Source organism: Rhipicephalus microplus, chromosome 5 (assembly GCF_043290135.1).
Source record: "Rhipicephalus microplus isolate Deutch F79 chromosome 5, USDA_Rmic, whole genome shotgun sequence".
NCBI lineage: Eukaryota > Metazoa > Arthropoda > Arachnida > Ixodida > Ixodidae > Rhipicephalus > Rhipicephalus microplus.
Window position 1 is genome coordinate 217516021 of NC_134704.1, and position 26599 is coordinate 217542619.

The following is a 26599-nucleotide window of genomic DNA, read 5'->3' on the forward strand; positions in this document are numbered from 1 at the left end:
TTTTTTTCTTCTCTCGATCTGCACTCGGGGCAATGGCAAGTACCCATGGCTGACGACGCCCGACCAAAGACCGCCTTCGTCACGCCAGATGGCTTGTATGAGTTCAACGTCATGCCGTTTGGTCTATATAATGCACCTGCGACCTTTGAGCGCATGATGGACACCGTTCTGCGCAACTTGAAATGGTACACGTGCTTGTGTTACCTCGACGATGTCATTGTCTTTGGTCCGAATTTCTTCACGCATCTCCAACGTCTGAAAGAAGTTTTCGCACGTGTGAGCAATGCGGGCTTGCAACTCAATCTGAAAAAGTGCCGCTTTGCAGCACGGCAGGTCACCATACCGGGGTACGTCGTGTTCAAAGACGGCATTCTTCTTGATCCTGCCAAGCTTCTGGCCATGGCCAAATTCCCCAAACCTGCATTTGTGAAGGAACTGCGTAGTTTCGTGGGCCTGTGCTCATACTTCCAACGCTTCATACAAAACTTTGCCATGATCATATCACCGCTGACGAAGCTCCTTGAAAGTAGCGGGCCCCTCAATTTACGGTCATTCGAGTGCGACGACGCGTTCGCAAAGCTCCGCCATTTGTTGACGTCGCCTCCCATTCTACGCCACTACGACCCTACAGCCCTAACGGAGGGGCACACGGACGCCAGCAGTGTAGGCCTTGGCGCTGTCCTGGCGCTGGGAAAACCCGGATTCCCTGAATGTGTCGTAGCATATGCAAGCTGTACGCTTACATGAGCCTAGACAAACTACACCGTCACGTAGAAACAGTGCCTGGCGATTGTCTGGGCCCTTACAAAGTTTCGACCTTATTTGTATGGTCGCCCATTCGATTTCGTAACTGACCATCATGCACTATGCTGGCTTTCATCAATGTAGGATCCCTGAGGCCGTCTCGCCCGTTGGGCTCTTCGCTTACAAGACTACGACATCCATGTGCTGTTCCGCAACGGATGCCAGCATGCTGACGCTGATGCCCTCTCACACTCACCTCAGTAACCTCAATTGCTGTATCTGCCATTGATGTTGACATCTTCGCAACCGAACAGCGAACGGATAATTGGATCGCCCCACTGATCGACTTGCTCCCTTATCCGTCCGCAACACCATCCATGCGTGCCTTGCGTCGTCGAGCTCACCATTTTGCCATCCGTGAGGGCCTCCTACACCGACGCAATTACGACTCCGATGGCCGGCAGTGGTTACTCGTCATACCCCGCAGTCTGCGTTTGGAGATATGTGAATCTTTCCATTATGATCCGCAATGTGCGCACTCTGGGGTATCCAAAACGTACCACCGCATTCAACAACGCTACTTCTGGCGTGGGATGTACCGCTACGTGCAGCAGTTCGTTCGCTCTTGCCTCACTTGCCAACGCCGTAAACCGTCAGCACACATGTCGCACGCCGGTCTGCAACCATTACCTTGCCCTGACCGTCCCTTTGGGCACGTAGGTATCGATTTGTATGGACCACTTTCTTTGACGTCGGCTGGTAACCACTGGGTCATCGTTGCCATTGACCATTTAACGCGATACGCCGAAACCGCCGCTCTCCCTGCGGCTACTGCGCGCGATGTTGCATCCCTCCTGCTGCATCGATTCATACTGCGCCACAGACCACCCCAAGAGCTCCTCAGCGATCGAGGCCATGTCTTCTTGTCGGAAGTCGTCGAAGCCATTCTGACGGAGTGCCATTCTGTTCACAGCAAACTACTGCTTACCACCCGCAGGTGATAGGCCTCACCGAACGCTTTAACCGCACCCTCGGCGACATGCTTTCTATGTACGTCGCTGCCAACCACACCAATTGGGATAATATACTTCCCTTCGTCACCTACGCCTACAACACCACCCCTGAGAGCACGACCGGTTTTTCGCCTTTCTACTTGCTGTACGGAAGGCACCCGTCGCACACCATGGACATGATACTCCCGTACACGCCGGATCCATCTGAGTGTACACCTATTTCCGAGACAGCCAGGCTTCCTGAAGAGTGTCGCAAGCTTGCCAAGACTTTTACGACGCAAGAGCAATAGCGGCAGAAGAGTATTTGTGATGGCTCCACCACTTTTGAGCTCACGTTCCTTCCTGGTGCGCTTGCATGGCTCTCGATCCCGACCTCTGTACCTGGCCTCTTTTCCAAACTATTTCCCAAATACGAAGGCCCCTACCGTGTCATCGACCGCACCTCACCCGTCAATCATCTGATCGAACAGGATAGAATGTTGGGCGAGTTGGTGTATATTCATATTATTATATTTTGTGCGCCGCTTTTCTTTTAATATTAATATCTGATCGCACCCGTTGAACAATCATCGGACATGCGCCGCCGTGGGCGCGACATCGTCAACGTGGAGCACCTGAAGGCTTATTATGACCCGCTCATAGTAACAAGCTGTTAGGTCGCTAGGCGGCTCCCTCTTCAACCCGGGGTAATTGTAGCGAAGCCTCCGAACTCTGAAATGGGTCGAACTCTTGAGTACCTCCTAGTGGGGCTACCCAACAAGGACGCCACGCGCGCTGAGAGCCCGTGCTTGGCCATGACTGTCGCCATTGTATGTTCTCGCTGGTTGGCGGCTAATAAACACCTTAACACTGTTTTCACCTTACTATCCAATCGATTGTGCCAAGCATGGCACGCCGAACAGCAACCTTGTGCACAATCGGGAGGCCTCTACTGCATGCGTAATCCAGAAGCGGGCAAGAATTAGCCTTGCACCCACTTGCCAGCCTCTGCGGCAATACGCGGCGCCCCTCTTTCAACGACGAGATATCGACGAGGCGCTGAGAAGTTTAAGGCTTAAACTTCTCAAAAAAAGCTCTTTTTTCCCACACTAAACCAACAGAGCAATGCGGTGCCGTCTGGTCGGCAACAATGCGTTAGTGAAAGATAGGATACACAGACCGCAGACATCCTAATGGTGAAAAAGAGAAAAGGGATACAAAGGGACGGAGAAGGGGAAGTAAGAGTGAAAGGGGGCCCTAGTTTTTTTTCGTTTCTCTTTTTTTCTCTTTCTCTTTTTTCCCCTCTGATTTAAGAATTTATAAAGCTTAGCATCAAGAAACTGCACCCTCAATCCTGATGAAGGCCAGACTCTGGCTGAAACGTCGAAATAAACCACGTTGTGACAGCTCACGGGGGACCTACTTGACTACTTGCAACACTATGGCCATTCACACACCATATATATATATATATATATATATATATATATATATATATATATATATATATATATATATATATATATATATTAATTTATTTATATACATATAGGTATGAGTATGGCACAACGGGAGCGTTGTCAACAAGGATAAATATATTTATTTCCCAACAGTTTCGGGAGGGGTTCTCCCTTCATCAGGGGATGAGTTATACTGACATAACTCATCCCCTGATGAAGGGAATATATATATTCATATATATATATATATATATATATATATATATATATTCACGTGCCAAGCTGGAACTCTTATCACGTCGCCGTGAAATTGCTCGCTGATCACTAGTTCATAAGCTCTACCATCACACATCACTTCACAAGGACTTCTTTAGACCGCCCCCTGCTTTCTTTCCACGCCGCGATCATCCCTCTAAAATTGAACGCTTCTCTTGTCGCACACTTCAGTATGCTAGATCCTTCATACCGCGCACAATAATCGAGTGTAATGTCTTACCATCAAACATTGCAATCGTCACTGATATCACTGTATTTAAGAGCCTACTAAACATGAGTGCAAACGTGTGAACCTTTTGAGGTATTTCCCCCGCCCCCTCTTTCTTCTGCATACCGTGTTTTCTGTATAAACTGCGTACGTTTATGGTTCGTGTTATTTTTTCTTGCGTTTGCCTAATTCAATATTTCACACGTGCTATCGATAATGTTGTCCTTCCTTTATGCTTTATTGACACGTGTGCTTGTAGTAAGCTAGATTGCGTTTTTATTGTACTCTTGCGACTCTCTTTCTTTCCTTGTTTAGATCAATTTAAAAATATTTTTATAGTTCCACTATTTTTTGACTTATAATATTTATTCTGATTATTTAAGATTATGCGGTAAGAATATTGACCTTAAATTTACTATAATCTATTTAGCAGCTGTATAGTGTTTAGTTTCCGTGTTTTCTGGCCCTATAAATCAACCTGTATGCGTTAAATAAATAAATAAATATATATATATATATATATATATATATATATATATTTATAAGGGAAAGAAATGTATACCTAAGGGCTAGTTTTTCCGTGTTTTAACACAATATTAATGAGATATAACAGACAGTAATGCCAAGGAATGTACAGGGGAAGTTATTAAAACCAATGGAATGTAAATAAGAAGAAAGAAAAGTGGATGAAATAATTACCAACTGTGAGCAGGAATCGAACCTACGACCTTCGAATTCGAAGGTCGTAGCATTCGAAGGTCGTAGGTTCGATTCCTGCTCACAGTTGGTAATTTTTTCATCCACTTTTCTTTCTTCTATTCCATTGGTTTTAATAACTTCCCCTGTACATTCCTTGGCATTACTGTCTGTTATATCTCATATAAATTTATATATATATATATATATATATATATATATATATATATATATATATATATATATATATATATATATATATATATATATATATATATATTGTGAGCGCAGTCACCGACTCTTCTTTATCAATTGGACGTGTAATCATCGTTTTTATAATTTCCTCATCTGTAGATATCATCATCAGTGTGTGCCAGCTCGAGCTCGCCTCGAATAAAGCTCTTCCTCATAAGTGGTGGAAGGTGCTTCTAGATCCCCAAGTCCCCTCGCACGTTACCCCTGGAGCTCCGCTCGGGTCGTCGTCTACTACCACCTGCCATGGCAGTGCAAGACAATCCTGGTCCATCCAACACCACCAGCTCAGTGCAGCCTCCGCCATCGACCCTGGCCATCCACAGCCACCAGCGTGATCCGCCAGCATTCTCGGGTCTCAAAGGGAATGACGTTGAAGAATGGCTACACACCTACGACCTCGTCAGCGAGTTGAACTGGTGGGATACTCTACACAACTTGCGTACGCTCCCTTTCTACTTAGCTGATGTTGCCAAAGCCTGCTTTTGGAACCACCTCCAAGATCTTCCTGACTGGCAGACGTTCGCACGGCAGCTCCGTGAGATTTTCGGTTCCCCCAGTGTTCGCGCTGAAGCAGCAACAAAGAATCTTGCTGACCGCAATCAGCTGGCGGGTTAATCATACACCTTGTAGATTGAGGATGTTCTTGTCTTGTGCAAGCGTGTCAATTTAGCTATGCTTCAAAAGCGAACAAACACGCCATATTATCAAAGGCATTAATAACATCACTTTCAATTCCCTTGCGTCGAAAAACCCTACCATGACTAAAGATGTCATCACCATTTGCCAGAACTTCAGTCTCTTTGTCTTTGCCATGATGCCTCGGACATTCGTCTTCCTGCGGCCCTCGACATCCGTGCCCTGGTCCGCGACATCGTTCGTGAGGAGCTTCATGGGCGCTGCTCTTCCTGCGCCCCACCGTCTACTTTAGCCTCAGCTCCAACCAACTTGCGGGACATTATTAGGCAAGAGATTGCATCTGCGTCACATTCACCTTGTTCCGCCGAATCCAGACCTCGTCAGGTACAAACGTACGCAGAAGTCGTGGCGCTTCCAGCACCCACCACTTTCCCAGCGGCTACACCAGGTGGTCATGTACATGTGGCGTCACTGTCACCACCGATGCGTCCACAGCCGTATTACGCCATGCCGCGTCCTCAACGCCCAATCTGTTATTATTGCGGCTATAGGGGTCATATACCTTGCTTTTGCCGAAAGCGTCAACAAGACGAGCAACGTGGCTACGCTGAAGAGGAACGCGGACGCTTCAGCCCACTCACGAACTAGCAGCGCACGCCTTACCGGTCTTCTTTTCAGCGTTCGCCCTCTCCACCTTACAGTAGTGGTCTGTCTGTGAACTCCCGTGAGTCTTGCCGCCACTCACAATCTCCCAATCGCCTTTCCGTGTCGCCTCTGCGACCCGCCTCCAATGCTCTGAATGCCCACTCGTAAAACTCCCCAATGCAGTTTTAGGAGGGGAAACTGCATCCACTGGACAGCCAGCATTTCCTCCAGACAGACCATCGAACTTGTTAACAGTGTTAGTCGAAGGTATACGCGTCGAAGTTCTGGTGGATACTGGCACTGCTATTTCCAATATTCGCTCGGACCTTTGCTCCCGTTACGCGGAAATCGCCTCACTGCACGCTGGTACAGCCACTGAAGTGGCTGATTTTTTTCTGCGTAACATATTTTTACGCAATGGAGCTCCACGTGTTTTGCTCAGCGAGCGTGCCAAAGTCTTTCTTTCCTCTATTGTTGCTGAGGTTCTACGCGCCACGAACACCATCCGCAAAACAACTTCTACTTATCATCCTCATACAAATGGCTTGACGGAACGCTTTCATCGTAACGTACATGGCAATCATGTTCTAGAGGACATGATTGCCATGTACGTTAACCCTGACCGCACAAACTGGGACGCTATTTTGCCATTCGTAACGTTCGCCTACAATACAGCTACGCCACGCACCACCGGCTTTTTTCCCTATTTTCTGGTCCATGGCCGCTCTCCAAGTGTAACTTGCGACGTTTCCTTTCTTTCGGCTCCTGCTACTTCAGCAGGCCCTTTATCTGCACAATTTTTGTCTCGCCTCGAGCACTGCCGTCATCTGACCCGAATCAACACCGGCATCTCTAAGGAAGCTCGCAAGTCTCGCTACGACTCAACTCACCGTGCTGTCACCTTTTCCCAGGAGACGAAGTTCTTCTGTGGACTCCCGTGCGTGTGCTCGGCTTATGTGAAAAATCCCTCAGTCGTTTTATAGGGCCTTATACGGTGATTGAACAAACGTCTTCCGGTAATTACCGTATCTCACCACTTAATGCTCCTTCCGACCACCGTTGCCGTGGGACAGAAATTGTGCACGTTTCTCGGCAGAAACTGTACACCCGACGCAATTCCTAGTATTGCCTCTCGCGCGGCCAGGAGGCCGCTTTCAGCGTGACGGGGAATTAGTGTGAGCGCAGTCACCGACTCTTCTTTATCTATTGGACGTGTCATCATCAACCGAAATCCCTCATCTAAGATCTCAGGTGGAATCTGTTTTCGTTACAGTTGCCCATCAAGCTGAAGTTCTTGACAGAACGACAGTGCAAATAAATGAACTAGAGCAATATGGTAGACGTTGTAACTTTGAAATCAATGGTCTCCCTTCTAAACCAGGTGAAAACCTGAAGTCCTTCATTAGTGACTTAGCTGGACGTTTGAACCTAGTAAACTTTCAAGAAGATGAAATATGCAAGGTACATCATTTGCCAACCCACGATAAATCTACACGCAGCCCACCCATTCTTGTGCAAGTACCGAACACTTCAATAAAAGAAAAATGGCTTCGAGCTCGAAATGGCCTTCGTGATCTTGCTCAGTCCGATAACTTTTCTCGCTTGTACATTAATGAAAACTTGACACGGATGAACCGAGAACTCTTCCGATATACCCAATCGAAAGGAAAAAAAAAAGGTTATAACTTCGTGTGGACGAGGGACGGAAAGGTGCTAGGAAGAAAAGCGGAAGGAGCACCTACCATTCGCATTGAAAAACTATTGGATTTGGATAGGCTGGCCTAAACATGGCGGATATGCAAATTATCACCTGCACCGACTTCGCAAATGCAGCTAAAGTCTTTTCTGGTGCCTCATCTGACAGCTTCAAAGTAGCACATGTCATTATTCGTAGAATTTGGAAACATTGGAATCAGTTCTGTGCCATCACTTCTCATCTCGCCTAACTTTCGATGCTTTCGTCCTTACTGAAATCAACTTTTCATCCGAACAATTCTCACAGTTTGTTCTGCCGGGTTACCAAGCCTTTTCATACACACACCCAACAAGAAAAGGAGAAGTCATTGCCGTTTTTATAAGAAACAGATGGGCAGTTTCGCAGCTATTCTTTTTTTTCACAAGCCGAAGTGTTAGCACTTCGCTTGAACCCGCCCGCTTTTTCGCTGACCCTCTCATCGGTATACCGGCCTCCCAGTTTCAATACGCGCCTTTTCTTATCTGAACTTGACTCCACACTATCATCCTTATTGATAGAAGAGCATGTGTGCATCATAGGAGACGTCAACATTGGCCTTTTGCGTCCCACTGTAGGCCTCGTTGTTGATTATCTAGACAGTCTTTCTAAATGGGGCTTAGAGTGCCGAATAAATCAAGCGACTCGAGAGGAATTTTTTGCTGGCAAGCACGTCGTGTCGTGCATTGACCACGTTTTCGTGCGTTAGCAGAACCTGCTCACAAAAACCGCAATAGTACAGACGAAGATAGCTGACCATTACTTTGCGGCTCAATCAGCTATCCACATATGACGATGATACCAACCGATACAAAAAAACTCATTTCGGTGCTAGATTCAAAAAAATTTGATAATCTGGTAGCTCATTATGACTGGAATTTTTTTTTTGTCAATAACGTCTCCTAGTGATCTCTACGATAAATTTGTAGAAGCGTTCTTAAGCTTAAAAGAAAGTGTGACGAAAATGATACACAATAAACAACGTAAATTAGATAATAAATGATTGTCAACACATTTACTCGCTGCACTAAAAGAAAAGGACTTGCTTTGGACACAATGTAAGTGTTATCCTAACTGTTCAGATTTGCGAGCCAAATTTAAGCAAAGCAGAAACAAGGTTAATGCTATGATTCGCTCGGCTAAACGAACTCATTTCCGAGCCAAATTTAAGGATGCCAGTAACAGCAGAAAAAAAACCTGGGCGTTAATTAACACCTTTAGAGGCGCAAACACTCGCGTCAATATTGAATAACTTTTTTTTTAGTCAAGCCAATAACACACAGGAGATTGCTGATGAATTTAAACTCTTTTTCTCTCGAACAATTAAAAACACAAATTCCTGGGTAGGCCCGTGCACGTTACGTCACAGTGTTAGCGAATCGGCTTATATACCTTCAATCTCACATGAGGACTGGCGATCTATCATTTTCAGTTTGAAGTGTAAAAAATCTGCTGGTATTGATGGTGTTTCTATAACTGACTTGCACCGTACACTTGAATACACCCATGAATTTCTGCTAGCACTAATAAACCGCATTATTTCTAGTGAAGAAATTCAAATAAACTTGAAAACATCAATAGTTATATCTCTACACAAATGCGGTGCGCGTCATAAACTTGAAAATTATCGTCCGATATCAATTCTGCGTTCTATAGCACAAATACTAGAAAAATATTTGTTGTTAACGATGACAAGCTTTCTCGACAGCCACAACATCTTATCGCCTTACCAGTATGGTTTTCGACAGGCGAAAAGCACTCAGACGCTATTGGAAGACTTCTCTGGTCAGTTGAATGAGGCGTTCTATAACAACAAAGTTGCCTGTGCGCTCTTTCTTGACTGCAGCACGGCTTTCGATAGTGTCCATCATACCTTGTTATTGGATAAATTTTTTCAGTTAGGGTTTAAGGGTGCTTTCTGGTGTTTGTTGGCAAATTTCCTCGGGGGCCGGCGTCAACTTTTATCCGTTGAACAATCTCACAGCGCGTTCAAAATCATCAAAACCAGCGTTCCACTGGGATCAATTCTTAGTCCGCTGCTATTCAATATTTTTGTAAATGACCTTCACAGCGCGATACCGGTTTCTCTATATAAATGCGCCGACGACACTGTGATCGTGACGACTGCAAACAACTTTTATGAGGCGATTACTCTTCTTCGATCAGCTGCCACTAAAGCCATGGATTGGTTTCAAGATAACCCTATTAATTTAAATATGTCTAAAGCTAATCTCATCTGCCTCCACAATCCATTGAAGAAAGTAACCCTTGACTATCCTTTCATTTTGCATTGTTCTGACTGTTCATCCCGCTCTTGTAGTAAGTTACAGTATTCATCTGTTGTGAAATACCTTTGCTGATACATTGACAGCGACCTTTCCTGGAATAGTCATCTCGCCTATGTTTGCAAAAGACTTCGCGCTGTGTCATGTATATTATATAACATAAGATGCAACATGCCGTTTTCAGTACGTAAGATGATAGCACACGCTTCAGGTTACAGTATACTGCGTTACGGAATAACCATTTACGGACACTGTGCTGTCCGTTGGCACAATAGAATAAACAGAATATTGCGTTCGATTTTAAAAACTATATCTTACAGCCTGAACATTAATTCTGAGAAAGACATTTTCAAAACACTGTTTATGCCAAACTTCAATGATCTGTTAATTCAAACGGTTGTTTTAAAACAGTTCTGGTCCGAAAAATTCCTGGTTCCGTTTGTTACTTCTCGATCTTTGAGGCCCAAAGCACGTTACTGGAGGCCGCTGTGTTCAACAAAGTATTGAAGTAGAATACGAGCCCATTATATACCAACCTATTTCAATGTACTTTACCCCAGCATTTTTCGCACACAAACAAAATACAAAATAAAGAAACTGCTACGGCGTATCTGTCTACAATTGTAATGCATGTCGTGTGTTTTTTCATATACACTCATTCGCAAGCATGATACTGCACAATTATCTAGTGTGTTATTTTGCTTAAGAAGAATTTGCTCTAATTGTTTCTTTTTTCTTTTAAACCTTTTCACTTTCAATTGCTGTAACTATTGTATAATGCTTGTAACTATTGCGTGTATGCCCTGTTGTTTCTAATCTTATATGCACTTTTTTTTTCTCCTATCATCCCTCTTAGGCCATGATATACAATCTTGTAACGCGTTCGGTCTGTTTTGCTGTCTGCCAGGCTCTGCCACTCAAGCCACCCATTGGCTATGACAGGCCTAGTCACATCTACTGTTTTATTTGAAGAAATAAAAGATATTATTGCCATTAATATTATCATCATTTGCATAATTTTCTCATCTGTAGATATCATCATCAGTGTGTGCCGGCTTGAGCTCGCCTCGAGTAAAGCTCTTCCTCATAAGATATATATATATATATGTGACGTATGAAGGCATGGTAGAAGCCGATGAAGAAGTAGTGCTTGAGAATAAACATGGCGTATGAGCCAGGCCACGTCTACTAGTCATCATAGCGTCACACGAGTCGACAGGATGGAGACCTGCCTGCCCCTTCATCAGTCACTCATCATCGACGCAGTTCCCCAGAAGACACCTTGACCATACATTGACTACCGAATCGTCGCCTAGAAGGACAACGACCAGCACCATGACAGCACCATCGGACGACCTTGACATCCCCAAGTACACCGGATCAGCTGACGATGGACCCGTACAGGACTGGTTCAACCTTTTCGAGCTCCACGCCACCGCTGCATCTTGGTCGGAACGGGAGATGATCATAAACTTCACTGACTACATCTCAGGTGAGGCATTCAAGTTTTACCTCACCCACATCTTCGAGAACGATGTGTCTTGGAAAAAGATCAAACAAGAAATGATCGGTCGTTTCAAGGAATACGATGAAGACCTGTCGATACTTCATCAGCGGAAAGCTTTTCAACTCGCCCATCAGAGTTACGCGAAGTCTTCCCGCAGTAAACCAATTTTCCAAACGAGACCTCAGAGAAAATATACCATCATTGTACCATCATATGACTCTTCCGAAAAAACGTCACGCATTCGAACACCGACTGGTAACTTGCACGTCGCAACAGACAAGGTAAAGCCTCCGTATACCGAAAGGAATTTAGACCATTTCGGCAAAAGAATAAACCTAAAGCCGGCTTTCCCAAGAACAATGAAATCGGCATTTTCAACGTGTTCACTGCACCACAACACTTCACATTTTACTGAACCACCCGAATTCCTTGATGCTTCGTGTCACACACAAGGCCCAGACGGTTTCGAGCGTGCGACGGAATTTACGCGTGACGAGCTAGTGAATCCTCACAATACCAGCCCCTACCCTGACGTTCCGGACCAGGGTCGTTCGAGAGACATTGTCAGCCTAACTACGCTGCAAAAAAAAACATACGCCATTAGAACCACCTGAAGCCATGTCTGTTGTGCTCTCATTGTCAAGTGATAACACACACGTGAGTCAAAGCACTGCAGGAATTTCGAATCCACCAACGCCGGCGCATTGTCAACTGACAGAAGCATTTAAAATCAAGGACTACTCACAACCATCTTGGGAGCTTTCTCATCAGTCTGTCACGCTGCTTTCATTGCAAGACAAGCCCAGCAGTACAGTATCGACTACCGACTATCTACTGATCACATCACCATGCAAAGAAAAGCAGACTCATGTTCCTGCAAGATGCCCATCTGACCAACTTTCGCAACAAAACGAGCAATTTCAACAAAGGCAACTCCATGAACTCCAGGAACTACAACGGCTACTCGAACAAGAACAACAATCAAGTGAAACCTCCTCACGAGTACACTTGTGGCTTAAAGGTCATCAGAGACAACAGCAATTAAAGAAGCAAAGACAAAGTCTATGCCTAAGCCATATTCGCAGAAGGCTACCAAAGAGATATGCAGCTACAACGTGTACAACGAAGGAACACAGGCATCGTACCATCAGCTTCGGTTCTCGCACATGCAAGCTGCAAGCACTCGTTCTGTCTCAGCCACGACACAGAAAGCAGCGTCTACGACGGAGAACTCGGTGCCTACGACATCCGACCCTCGAATGCTACAAGAACTTCCACCCTTGTTCATTGCTCACAAGAATTGCTGTGTCATCAGTAATTTCTACCTTCCGACCGTGCTTCTGTTGGCCAGAACGCAACAGTCAACCTCGTCCACCAGAGTTGTTATAGAATTCACGGAACAGATCCCTCGGCCATGAAGATTTAGTGCTTGAGTTTAAACATGGCGTATGAGCCAGGCCACACGTCTCCCAGTCATCATAGCGTCGCATATATATATACATACATACATATATATATATATATATATATATATATATATATATATATATATATATATATATATATATATATATATATATATATATATATATATATATATATATATTGCCACGTTCCATTTCCCAAGTTTTCGTTATCGTCCCAAAACACCACACGATTCTCAGCGCAAACCGCGCCTGCAGTTTTCCAGAAGGTTCCGGACTGTAGTAGATCATTTCGATAAGATCACGCCCACTGTGCGAACGGTACAGATTGTTCTGGAACCTACGCCACCGCCAGCGATAACGCTAGAACATTCGATGGCAAGAGTATAAATGCCGACGCGCTTTGCCACTTGTCAGTAGTTGTTGATCGAAGGCCTCGCTCTGTTCGCCGCTATCAGTCCGAGACTGCTATCTGTGCGAGACTGCTGCTGTAATTGGACTTTCCTTTTACCAGGCACAGGTTCGCCCAAATAAACAGTTAAATCCCAACACGAAGTCTCCTGTCTTCGGCCACGTCACGACCCCGTGACATCTGGTGGAGGTGCTGCTTCGTTCATGTACCGGACGCCCCCGTCAAGCCGTGAACCCAGCCCACTTCGCGGAGAAGATACCGACGCCAATCAGGAGAAGCGAACAAGCCGCCGACAGCAAGGGCTACCACCGGAGTACGGGCTTCTGCAAGACAAGGCGCGGAAGACCAAGGCCATGACCGCGACTGCAGCGACAATGACAACCGCAGCGTCCCAGCTCACGATGGTCATGCATCAACCCAGGGAACCACCAATTTTCCATGGGTCATCGTTCGAAGACCCGGAGTCCTGGCTAGAAACATACGACCGTCGCCTCGCACGATGGAGCCTGAGACTTCAAGAATATGACATTACTGTCATTTACAAGTCCGGCAAAAAACACTCCGACGCCGACTGTCTCTCTCGTGCGCCTGTCGACCAACCGCTACCTGACGACCCGGATGACGACTACTTCTTGGGAACGATAACTACAGACGACTTCGCTGAACGACAGCGGGCCGACCCGGAACTTAAGGCCCTAATAGAATACCTCGAAGGCAGCACCGCCGAAGTTCCGAAGGTATTCAAGCGCGCACTTGCGTCGTTCTTCCTACGAAACGGTCTTCTACAAAAGAAAAACTTTTCACCGCATCGAGCTAAGTACCTCCTCGTGGTGCCTTCAGCTCTGCGACCAGAACTCCTGCAGGCCCTACACGACGATCCGACGGCAGGGCACCTCGGTGTTTCTCGCACGCTCGCGAGGATACAAGAAAGGTACTACTGGCCACGTCTTACCACCGACGTCACTCGTTATGTGAGGACATGCCGGGACTGTCAGCGACGCAAGACACCGCCGACAAGGCCAGCGGGACTTCTGCAGCCAATTGAGCCACCTTGTCGACCTTTCCAGCAGATTGGTATGGACCTACTAGGGCCGTTCCCGACGTCGGCTTTCGGAAACAAGTGGATCGTGGTAGCTACCGACTACCTCACCCGCTACGCCGAGACAAAAGCCCTGCCAAAAGGCAGTGCATCTGAGGTAGCTAAGTTTTTCGTCGAAAATGTCGTCCTACGTCACGGCGCTCCGGAGGTCCTTATCACCGACAGAGGAACGGCATTCACTGCCGACTTAACTCAAGCGACCTTGGCATGCAGCCAAACAAACCACCGCCGGACGACAACGTACCACCCACAGACCAACGGCCTCACCGAGCGGCTTAACAAGACGATCGCCGACATGCTGTCAGTGTACGTCGATGTCGAACACAAGACATGGGACGCCATTCTTCCGTATATGACCCTCGCATACAACATGGCGGTGCAGGAGACGACGCAGATATCTCCATATAAATTGGTCTACGGAAGGAGCCCGGCAACGACGCTCGATGCCATGTTACCCAACGTCACCGACGAAGAAAGCCTCGATGTGAGCGAGTACCTTCAACGTGCCGAAGAAGCCCGACAACTTGCGCGTCTCCGTATCAAGAATCAACAGACGATAGACAGCCACCGTTACAACCTTCGACGACGCTTCGTGGAGTACCAGCCCGGTGAACGTGTTTGGGTATGGACGCCGATACGCCGACGTGGACTAAGTGAAAAGCTCCTGCGACGCTACTTCGGACCGTACAGGGTGGTTCGACGTCTCGGCCCACTTGATTACGAGGTTGTCCCCGACGGCATCACGAACTCTCAACGACGCCGATCGCGACCTGAAGTCGTGCATGTCGCGCGCCTCAAGCCGTTTCATGCGCGTTAACAAACTGAAAAAGTGTTTTTTTTTTTGTATTACTGTTTCATCGTAATTTATTCATTATACTTTCTTGCATTATTATTGTACCTTCATCTTTAGTTAAAGCATCGGGACGATGCCTTTTTTCAGAGGGGGGCAATGCCACGTTTCATTTCCCAAGTTTTCGTTATCGTCCCAAAACACCACACGATTCTCAGCGCAAACCGCGCCTGCAGTTTTCCAGAAGGTTCTGGACTGTAGTAGATCATTTCGATAAGATCACGCCCACTGTGCGAACGGTACAGATTGTTCTGGAACCTACGCCACCGCCAGCGATAACGCTAGAACATTCGATGGCAAGAGTATAAATGCCGACGCGCTTCGCCACTTGTCAGTAGTTGTTGATCGAAGGCCGACGCTCTGTTCGCCGCTAACAGTCCGAGACTGCTATCTGTGCGAGACTGCTGCTGTAATTGGACTTTCCTTTTACCGGGCACAGGTTCGCCCAAATAAACAGTTAAATCCCAACGCAAAGTCTCCTGTCTTCGGCCACGTCACGACCCCGTGACAATATATATATATATATATATATATATATATATATATATATATATATATATATATATATATATGGGATGTGGCACAACGGGAGCGTTGTCAGCAAGGATAAATATATTTATTTTCCAACAGTTTCGCGAGGGGTCCTCCCTACATCAGGGGATGAGTTATACTAACATGAACTTCCAAACTTTGTTGCTGCCGCGTCTCTCTCGCCTTGGAAGATGTTTGCGAGAGTGAGAGAGAACTAAAAAAAGAAACAAAGAAAGAGAAAAGAAAAAAAGAGAAGAAAAAGACGAAAAGAATAAAAGGAAAAAAAGACAAAAAGAAAAAAGAGAAAGTACAAAAGAGGAAGAACCACTGTCAACACTGAGAACAAAACCAAGTGTCCGTGTACGTTAAAATCCGGTTCTTATCCCGTGCTGGTCAGTTCTCGACGTGTGTCGGGCCAACCAAGATTGTCAGCCGCGGTGGCGGGAGGGGTCCGTGAGGGCATGCGCAAGGTAAGGGTTTCTCCTTAATGGGTTGGTCCACTCTCTTTCATCTTCGTCCATTTCACTTCTATGGTCATCAAGTGGTAGGCGAAGAGAATTACTTTGTATGTGCATCTGAAAAAAAAGAAAGAAAGGAAAAAAGAAGAGAAAAAAAACAAGAGAGGACAGTGTACACGTACAAGTCAGTCAGAAAAAACAAGCTTGGTCTCTAGCTATGAATCTTTGTCACCAATTTCCGCCCGACTTACTTCTCGGAGCAGGAGAGTCTACCATGGTCCTCATTGATGCCGGCTATTAATGTTCTAAATTTGAAAACAAAATATGCCTCACGCTGTTCTCACTCGCGTCTGTTTGAGAAACCAAACTGCAAAAGAGTTTGCAGTCCGGTTTCTACCCCCCCGAAAGAATGCGCGCGTTGCATATTACAATGCATGATGAACAAGCAGTCTTAGAACACACACAAAAAATTTTCAAATAAGCTGTAGTTTCACGTCAGATAGAAGTTCTGTAAAGTCGCACAAATATTTCACAGGAGAGGGCAGCAATCCGGGGTTAGTACAGCTCTGGTGGGCGAGGCTGACTGTTGCGTTCTGGAAAACACAAATACACCATGGGCGTAGAAACTGATGAAATAGCTGCCATTATTGTGAGGAGTGGACGCTGTTTGAAAGCGTTGCAGTAGATCGGTCTTCATCGTCGTTGTCCTTGCTGCGTGCGTGCTCGTTGTCGTAAACTAATGGGATGGTGTCTGAATCCTTGCGTGGTGGAACTGGTCACTTCTTGTCTTGTTCGGTGTTTCCTGAGGTTTCGGAGCTGTAATCTTAGGCGAAGTCTTGATCTTTTGTGCCAAATTCGTTTCTGCCGCCAATCCCTCATGCGAAGATGCCTCGCTTCTTGAATTTGTTTTAAGAAGCTTGCTTTGCGTCGTCGTCCTTGTTGGTGCGTCCGTTGTATTTCCTGGAGTTTGTGGAGTTGCTTTTGTTGAAATTGCTCCTCTTGTTGCGAAAGTTGGTCAGATGGGCGTCTTTCAGGAACATTTGTCTGCTTTTCTTTGCATGGTGATGTGATCAGTAGATAGCTGGTAGTCGATACTGTACTGCTGGGCTTGTCTTGCGATGAAAGCATCGTGACAGACTGATGAGAAATCTCACAAGATGGTTGTGAGTCATCATTGATTATAAATGCTTCTGTCAGTTGACAATGCACCAGCGTTGGTGGATTCGAAATTCTTGCAGTGCTTTGACTCACATGTGTCTTATCACTTGACGATGAGAGCACAACAGACATGGCTTCGGGTGGTTCTGATGGCATATGTTTTTATTTTTGCAGCGTGATTAGGTTGAGAATGTCTGTCGAATGACCCTGGTTTGCAACGTCAGGGTATGGGTTGGTATTGTGAGGATTCACCAGCTCGTCACGCAGGTTTGAAACCGCCTTGACCTTGTGTGTGACACGAAGCAACAAGGGATTCGGATGGTTCAGTAAAATGTGAAGTCTTGTGGTGCAGTGAACTTGTTGTGAATTCCGATTTCATTTCTCTTGGGAAAGCCGGCTTTAGGTTTAGTCTTTTGGCGAAATGGTCTAGATTCCTTTCGGTATACGGAGGCTTTACCTTGTCTATTGCGACGTGCAAGTTACCACTCCGTGTCCGAATGCGTGACATTTTTTCGGAAGAGTCATATGATGGTGCAATGGTGGTATATTTTCTCTGAGGTCTCGTTTGAAAAGTAGGATTACTGCGGAAAGACTTCGCCTAACTGTGATGGGTGAGTTGAAGAGCCTTCCACTGGTGAGGTATGGACAGATCTTCATCGTATTTGAACCAAGCGATCATTTCTTGTTTGATCTTTTTCCATGACTCGTCGTTGTGAAATATGTTGGTGAGGTAGAATTTGAAGGCCTCACCGGAGACGCAGTCGGTAAAGTTGGCGACCATCTCCCGTTCCGACCGTGATGCAGCGGTAGCGTGGAGCTCGAACAGGTCGAACCAGTCCTGTACAGGTCCATGGCCCACATCTCCGGTGTACTTGGGGATGGGAAGGTCGGTCGATGGTTCTGTCATGATGCTGGTAACCGCATGCGCCTGAGATCACCTCTTCTGTGGTCGATATTCAGTTTAGGCGTACTGCCGGTGGCTTCTTGAATGATGTCAGGATGATGAGCGGTGGCCAGGTCTTCATCCTGTCGACTCGTGTGATGCTAATATGAATGGGAGACGTGGCCTGGCTCATACGCCATGTTTATTTCATTCTCACTTCTTCCTCATCTACCTCTACCAACTCCTAACCATCACTACCTTCTTACGTAACATATATATATAATATAGTCATTTATACATTTACCAGCCGGGCACCATAGCCGCGGATGTACCATGGCGGGGACCAAGGACCAATTCACATAATAGCGTAAACAATGCCTTCGTACTTCAAATCAATGACGTACTCTACAGTTCAATTCTTTTGTGAAACAATAAGGGCGTAGTATTCTAATATATTCTTCTTGGAGCATTGCATGGTGTTTCAAGAAGCAAATTGGTGGCGTGACATTTTTTTTTTCAAGCATTCACTTGTTCGTTATAAATCATGCCTCTCTTAGTGATGGTGAGTCACTATTAACGCTGTTGTCATTAGTTTACTTAGGTGACATGTGTAGATGACTAGCGAACTCGTCACCTAAACAACCAAGATAAATCTGACTGCATTAATTCTATCTAAACGAACAGAAATGATCACACAAGTCTAACAAACAAGGCTGCCTCGTAGTTCAGCTAGATTTTTTTTCAATATATTAAGGCCTCCTGTGCGCAAATTTAGTTCCGTAAATGTGCATTCATTACGTGAATACATTTTCGTGGCACGTATTTTCACTATACGGGCAGGTGCCGTGTACAATTCAAGAGGCCACTTATACACTGAGCTCCAGAGTAATTTCCTTTTATTTCAGATGCATAAGCATAGGCGTGTATGAGTGCACAGGAATATCATGAAATGAAATGTCATTTCTTTTTGCAGGTGACACGTGCAGTGGGGATAGCGGAGGCCCACTTATGCAGGGTGTTCACAGAGATGAGAAAACATGGACACAGGTGAGTCTCACTGGCCAGGATACACTGTCAGAATAAAACATTGCTCCTAAACGGGTATGCGAAAACAAGCGCACACCCACAGCGCTGACCCACCGCTGACTTTGTCATCGTTATACATGGAACACATATGTGATGTCACCGAGACAGCAAAGTGAAACAACGTCTGCGGTCACCGGCACACGAACACTGCATCCTGCGAAAGAGCACGAAGAAAACGGACGCATTGTTGTTCTTGTTACGAACCTTCAAAATCTGAAGAAGCATTTCGTAGCGAAATGTAGCCACTGTGAACGTATCTATCTATCTATCTATCTATCTATCTATCTATCTATCTATCTATCTATCTATCTATCTATCTATCTATCTATCTATCTATCTATCTATCTATCTATCTATCTATCTATCTATCTATCTATCTATCTATCTATCTATCTATCTATCTATCTATCTATCTATCTATCTATCTATCTTGATAGATAGGTAGATAGGTAGATAGATACATATCTGTCTATCTACCTATCTATCTGCTATCTTGATCACCCCCTATTTGGCCCTGAACAAAAACTAGTGTCATAGGTTAACATCGTTGGACTGGTATATTGGCACGCTGGTCAATACTTAAAAAATGTCACAATACCGTCGCGAGTATCGTATATATTCATGTTCTCCGAAATAGGCACCACGTGTCATGCATGACGTAAGTACCCGCACACAAATTATTACTTACGGGTTCTATATTAGCTATTACTTGCAACAACTATTGTGTTCGTGCTTGCGATCAAGTTTTAAAATTGTTCACGCAACAAACTTAGGACATGTCACCTTAGCTAAAGACCTGTATAAGTCAAAGTATTGCCTGTGACGATGCTTCCATAAAAACTTGAGCTGGCTAATTTGACACCAGCTGCAAATTTCAAATAAATTCAATAGCTGGTTACAACACATTGCTAGCATTCAATGTGTGGACACACATTAACATTATGTCTGCGTGGTAAGAGACAAAGAGAAGCGAAATTTTTTTAGACGAGGCGAGTGTGATTTACTAGTGTTGTGAATGCACTAATGATTTTTAACAGTTTGTGGTGGATGCACCTTTAAAGACAAGCTTTCCTTCAGGCATGAGACGTCTTGAAATTTGAAAGAACTGGCTTTTTGGATGAGAGAGATAAGCGAAGGAGCAAAACAGGTAGAGTGTCCGGCTATTCTAGCTAACCAGGCTAGTCTCGCTTGGCTGACCTACGCGGGGAGAAAATAAGGAATAAGACAGCGAATAAAAACAGCAAAAGAAAACGACGCCAGAACGTACACACAACACCCTTCGCGCTGGTAATTTATGTACCGGTCGTCTTCAGGTAGCTTAGTAGGGCTTTTGTGGCCTTATGCGTGCCCAAAACCATGGTTCAAGGTCCCAGTACCTTCTCTTCGGACAGTGTTTTTGCATCAAAATGATTTAGATTTGCTCTTAGAACACGTCATTCACAGGGACAGTTGAGCAGTGGAAAAAATATGTCCATTGCTCTCCGCCCAGTTACATACGAGTTCGATGTCGCACTGTTAGTCATTCATAGGATATGAGAGTATTATTCGTAAAGGCCACTCCAAGCAACATGCGACACAACAATGTTACAACTCGATAAAAAGTCCGGATGGCAAACAACGTAGTAAGTTAGGGTCAACACAAGAATTGAGGGACCCTTAAACAGCGCCTTTAAGAGTTGAACGTGATAGCGAAATCCGGCCCCTAGTGCGCTCTTCGACCGCTAAGTGCATACTTTTTCATATGTTTCCTTACATACACACGCACGCACACAAACAGCCCCGCCGCGGTGGTCTAGTGGCTAAGGTACTCGGCTGCTGATCCGCAGGGCGCGGGTTCGAATCCCGGCTGTGGCGGCTGCATTTCTTATGGAGGCGGAAATGTTGTAGGCCCGTGTGCTCAGATTTGGGTGCACGTTAAAGAACCCCAGGTGGTCTAAATTTCCGGAGCCCTCCACTACGGCGTCTCTCATAATCATATAGTGGTTTTGGGATGTTAAACCCCACATATCAATCAATCAATCAAATCACGCACACAAACACGCACACAGTAGATTGGACCAGCGCACGCTATTATCGCCGAATGGTCTCGTTTTCGTCGTGACACCTGTCGAAAAAAATGCGTTAAAGAGGCCCTGAAACACTTATTTAAGTAACCATGAAATAAATTCACTAGAAGATCTTATTGTCTCACGAATTCAACGCCGCCAAAGGTTTAGGAATCAGTCAAGTGCGAGTGGAGTTACAAAGATTTGTCGCATATTGCAATTGCATTATCTCTTCTCTGATCTTGACGAAAGCGCTGAAAGCTAAGCAGGGAGGGGTGGCAGGGCAAGAAAACTACTGCGCCTCGTGACCTTGAGCACATTTTTTCTTCGAATGTGCGGCTTTATCAGTGCCATCGTGCACACGCGTGGACAAGTAGCGTTATCCCGCGGCTATCTCGGTAACTTGATTTTTCGGTCATAGACGCAAGGACGATTTTTCGCTCACAATCAACGGGGCTGATACCGGCGGCGGGTTTTCTGCAACATGAGCTATTTGGGGCTATCGCGCTTATCTACCTTGCGTATTCTATTGTAGAAAGGCGACGCAACGAGCAAACAATTGTTGTTGTCACGCCACGTCCGATCTAGAGAGCGTTATGGGCATCCACAAATCTTTTACATGAGCTTCGTTGGCGTGGTCCTTGTCGGCGATTCTGCAATGGCTGGGAAGCCGCTGAAATTCTTTATCATGTCCGTTCTCCCGTTCTCGAGTGTGAGCTCGTAGTCTTGTCTCATGCATTAGTAGCTCATGTAGTCTATGCCGTAATGCAAACTTTTAAGCAGAATGCGTGAAGTTAGATACCGCCTCAGGAGATGATTACACTGCACCAGCCCTGAGCCCGCAAGCGGCGTATAATACATCGCGTCTCTTCATTCATTCTCACTTGGTTTTTACAAACTGAAATAAAGATTTGATCAATTGATTGACATTCCCTAATTACCCGCAAGGCTAAAGGTCAAATTATTTTATCCGCTAGTGAAGTGGTGCACATGTTAGCACTTGCGCATCACCTCTTTCGCCTGCAAAACTTCAAGTGTATGAAACTTTTCATGTCTCTTATTTCTACTTACAAGTGCTGTTATAAAAACCAATCTTGCGAAGCAATAGAAGTAAAAAAAAGATATGAATATTCAAATTGGAAAATATTACAATGTCTCTCACCAAAATGTATCAGTGGCACGCGAACCAGCGCATGGGTCGACTTAAAGATCCGTTCATCATTGGCGCCTCGCCAGATGTTAACCTGTTCAACATGCCCTCCCACGTGGCGCATAGAATGAATTTTCTGAAATTTATTCGTGCATCCGCAGAATCTCGTTCCTCGACACCATCTGACAGTGTAAAAAGGAGAGGTCCCAGCCTTTTATCTAATCACTTACGGGACCCCTAATGTTCTAGCGCGTTCTTGAAGTGCTTGAGCCAGCTTTTGCGCATGCTCAGTAAAGGTGGCCACGCCGCACACCACCGGATTGTACTCAGCCACAAGCAGCTTCACATCTATAGGTTCGTTGTATATGCGATCGGTCTTTTTAAATTGCGAGGCCCTTTAAATAAAGCAACAAAGCGATGGGCATTCTCGAAGCGTTTGATGCGCGTAAAAACTGTAACGGATGGAAAGCAACGGCGTGACAGAAGTACACGAAGTCATACTCACATCAGGCGCGTAAGCATGTTCAAAGTACGCGGACAACACACACGCCCCTAGTACTACTACACGAAAAAGCTGCCTTGCCTTGGGATAAACACAAAACAGCATGCACGGCATGTGTTTCTATGTAGCACCAAGATAAAGAAATATCTTCAGGAATCAAGCGTGTCCAAAAACAGCCCATACTACTGCAACGGCACCACACGGTTAAACGAATCCACAAGAAAGACAGAAAACAGGAATTACAAGCGCCCACTCTGAACTTTTATTCACATGCGCAGAACATCAATGTACACATGTGAGTAAAGTTTCAATTGAGCCCCGCCGTTGTGGTCTAGTGGTTAAGATACTCGGCAGCTGATCAAATCCCGACTGCGGCGGCTGCATTTTTGATGAAGGCAAAAATGCTGTAGGCCCTTGTGCTCAGATTTCGGCACACGTTTACGAACACCCGGTAGTGGAAAGTTTTGGAGCCCCCACTACGGCATCTCATAATCATATTGTGGTTTCGAGACGTTAAACAACACATATCAATGAATCAATCGATGAAAATTTTAACTGAGAGCCATTGCTTGTGTTTTGTGTACCTTTTTTGTTGTGCGTTTGTATTACCTTCGCTATTGGAAAATAAAAAGAATGGTGGGCATGGTGTAAACCACCACCCACCATTATAGTGGATGAATGTAGTGGTTGAATGCAGGAAAACGTCCACCATGCTGTATGGTGAGATGTGGTGGATGCTGCAGTGCCGGCAACGCTTGAGTGTGAAATGGCGTCAGAATAATCGTGACAATCTGCCACGAAAATTAAAAGAACCGTATAAAAACAATTGTAAAAAACAGGCTACCATGGAGATTGGGACTGCCAGGGGGCCACGGAGTGCAGTCACGCATGTCGCGTCAGCTCCGCAGATTTTCAGTGATTCTCAGCGTGAAATCAAAAAATTGACGGACGCCTTCTTACAGTGAAGAAAGTGGAAGAAAGTGAAGAAAGTGGTTCCACGGAACCCCGCGATACCGCTTTCAAGTAGGTGGACGGTTAATTTTCGGCACATCAACCACATTTCTGTAACGCCGATGAACGCACGACGCCGTTGCCTCCAGCTGCTGTGCATAATGCGCTTGGCCTAGCCCACGGACGCTGGCGTCTTGAGCCCCCTCAATACGGCGTCTTTTCGGGTTAATGCCACAGGATGGCTACGATGAGCGTGGATGGCAAAGATATCACGCAACAAGAGTATGAGAACGAAGCAGGTTGGCGCCTTGTGAACAGAAGAGGACGAGCCAACAAAGAAACCACAACGCATGAAGCCAAGGTCCAAGAAACGCACTTCTCAAGCGAGAACGCGGTCAGTAATAGGTGGAGGAAGAGACAGAGAGCAAAACAAATTGTGGCTGCGAGCAGGATGCCCCGTCTGCCAAAGGAAGATTACAAGATAATTGTGCGCCCACGTGATGGCTTCAAGGTCACTAACTACGGGATCAATCGTCTAGAATGCTGCGTCACCAACACCGCTTACCCAGGAAGGAATTGGAAGAAGACACGGTATGTGCCAACTATAAACAGAACATTCTAGTGGTCAGCACACCATCAAAGGAGCGCGCGAAAAAATACAGAACCATCGCTCAACTGAAGATTGGGGAAAAGGAATTCGAAGGCAATGCGTACGAGTCAGCTCCGTAAGATACATCTAAAGGGTGATCCGAGGAGTAACGCAGGACGTGTCTCCAAGAGAGATCGTGGAAATGCTGGTAACGCCGAGAAATCCGACAGTCCTCATGGCCAAGAGGATGGGAAACACAACGAACGTCATCGTCCTCTTCGATGGGCATCGCGTTCAAAGTTATGTGAGCTACAGAAGAGCACTGGTCAAGTGCACACTATACTGCAAGAAAATAGACGTGTGCTAGCAGTGTGCACGCCTTGGTCACAGAGCTGACGTCTGCCCGAGCCCGAATAGAAGAATATGCAGAGGGTGTGGCAAAGACCACCCGACGGCAGATCGCCATTGCAAGGCCAGATTCAAAGTATCGTACCTGGTGAAACGACGCCGCTGGGAACGAGCCCGACGGGAGGAAGAAGAAGCACTTTACTACGAGACGGAAGCAAAAGCACTTTACAGGCAAAGATGAGGCGACTCAGGTCAACGATCGGAACATCGGACGCGGGACGCATCCGGACCAGAAGCCTTCACCAAGCTTCAAGCACAAAACAAAAACCGTTCTACGTTTACAACCACCACATCTATGTCGAGATCCACATCGAGGTCCAGATCGAGGTCTAGATCGAGGTCTAGACCCAAGACCGGCAATACCGGGTCTCCCCGATCAAGGGAGGGAGGAGGATCCCAAAGCCCAAAAGGACCGAGCGGCGTCCGTGGCACCGCGGGACCCTTCCAGGTGAGCTGGGCTGATGTAGCTTCCGGGGCGCGCGTGGAGGCAGAGGCTGCTCTTCAATGTAGGATTAAGGTGCTAGAGAATGAATTGGCACATATCAGGCAGAACAATGTTGCATTTATGAATGGAATTAGAAAACTAAGGGGAGAAAATGATTTTCTGAAAAACGTAGGGGTTACACGCAGCGAGGAAACCTCACAAGTTTTAATGGAGGAAAAAGGCGCAGCAATGAATGAAGGGGTAGCAGACCTCACCCGTTGAAACGTAAACTAGGCAACGCTCCGATTAAAAGCGTGGTGAAGAAACCAAAAGCAGTGGCGATGCCCTAAGACAGACAGGAGAAGTTCGCAAACACCATGGAAGCCAAAATGGAACAAATTGAAAGAAAACTGCAAACTGAGCTCGAACAACAAGAAGTTAGAATTGAGGCAAACATAGAGGCCAAAATCGAGGAGCTAGGCAAGACGATGCTAGGCAAAAAGTGCAGAAAATGGTGCCTGATTTCGACGCCAAGCTAGCAATATGGGGATCGCAGTCAAGTGGTGGGGGCCCAGTTAAGACGTCTTTCAAACCGTAAGCTAGGAACTCGGTGCCCACCGAGGGATCAGAGAGCCTGTAACGCCGCCATGGACAGACAAAATAGCTACAAGATTTGGTAATGGAATTGTCGAGGATATAATCGAAAACGATACATTTTGCAACAACATCCTAAAGACACCAGCACCCCGGATGTTATAATGGTGCAAGAAACGCACGGGGTGGCCAAATTGTCGGGATATAAGTCATTCTGCAGAGCTGTTGGGGGGAAAAAGGTATTAGCAACGTTGGTTAAGCGAAATCACGCGGTGGTGAAACATGACACGGAAATCAAGGCGATAAATCACATTCTCCTCGAACTCATACCCACTCGGAAAACAGAGAACAGTGTTTTTGTATTGAATATTTAAAGTAGTCCTAATTGCAGAAAGCACAAATTCCGCACGCTGTTTTGAAAAACCGTCACTATAACGGGCAACCAGGCGCTAGTGATTGGAGGAGATTTCAACGCCCCACACGGTGCATGGGGATACAGGACCGAAACTCAGAAAGGCTGGAACTTGTGGTTGGACGCACAGGGGGAGGGCCTGACGCTCGTGACCGATCCATTCATTCCTACAAGAACAGGTACTAGC

General features: G+C 45.9%; 1 protein-coding gene across 12 annotated transcripts in view; it reads left to right on the forward strand.

Annotated features, from left to right (window-relative positions):
- The window catches only part of LOC119173521 (complement factor B), a 1265978-nt gene that overhangs the window by 1215053 nt on the left and 24326 nt on the right, over positions 1 to 26599 (forward strand). For all 12 annotated transcript variants that reach the window (XM_037424323.2, XM_075896490.1, XM_037424324.2 and 9 more), the window contains one exon: positions 19225 to 19298. In XM_037424323.2, the coding sequence (XP_037280220.2) occupies positions 19225 to 19298 (74 nt within the window). The remainder of the gene's footprint in view (positions 1 to 19224; positions 19299 to 26599) is intronic.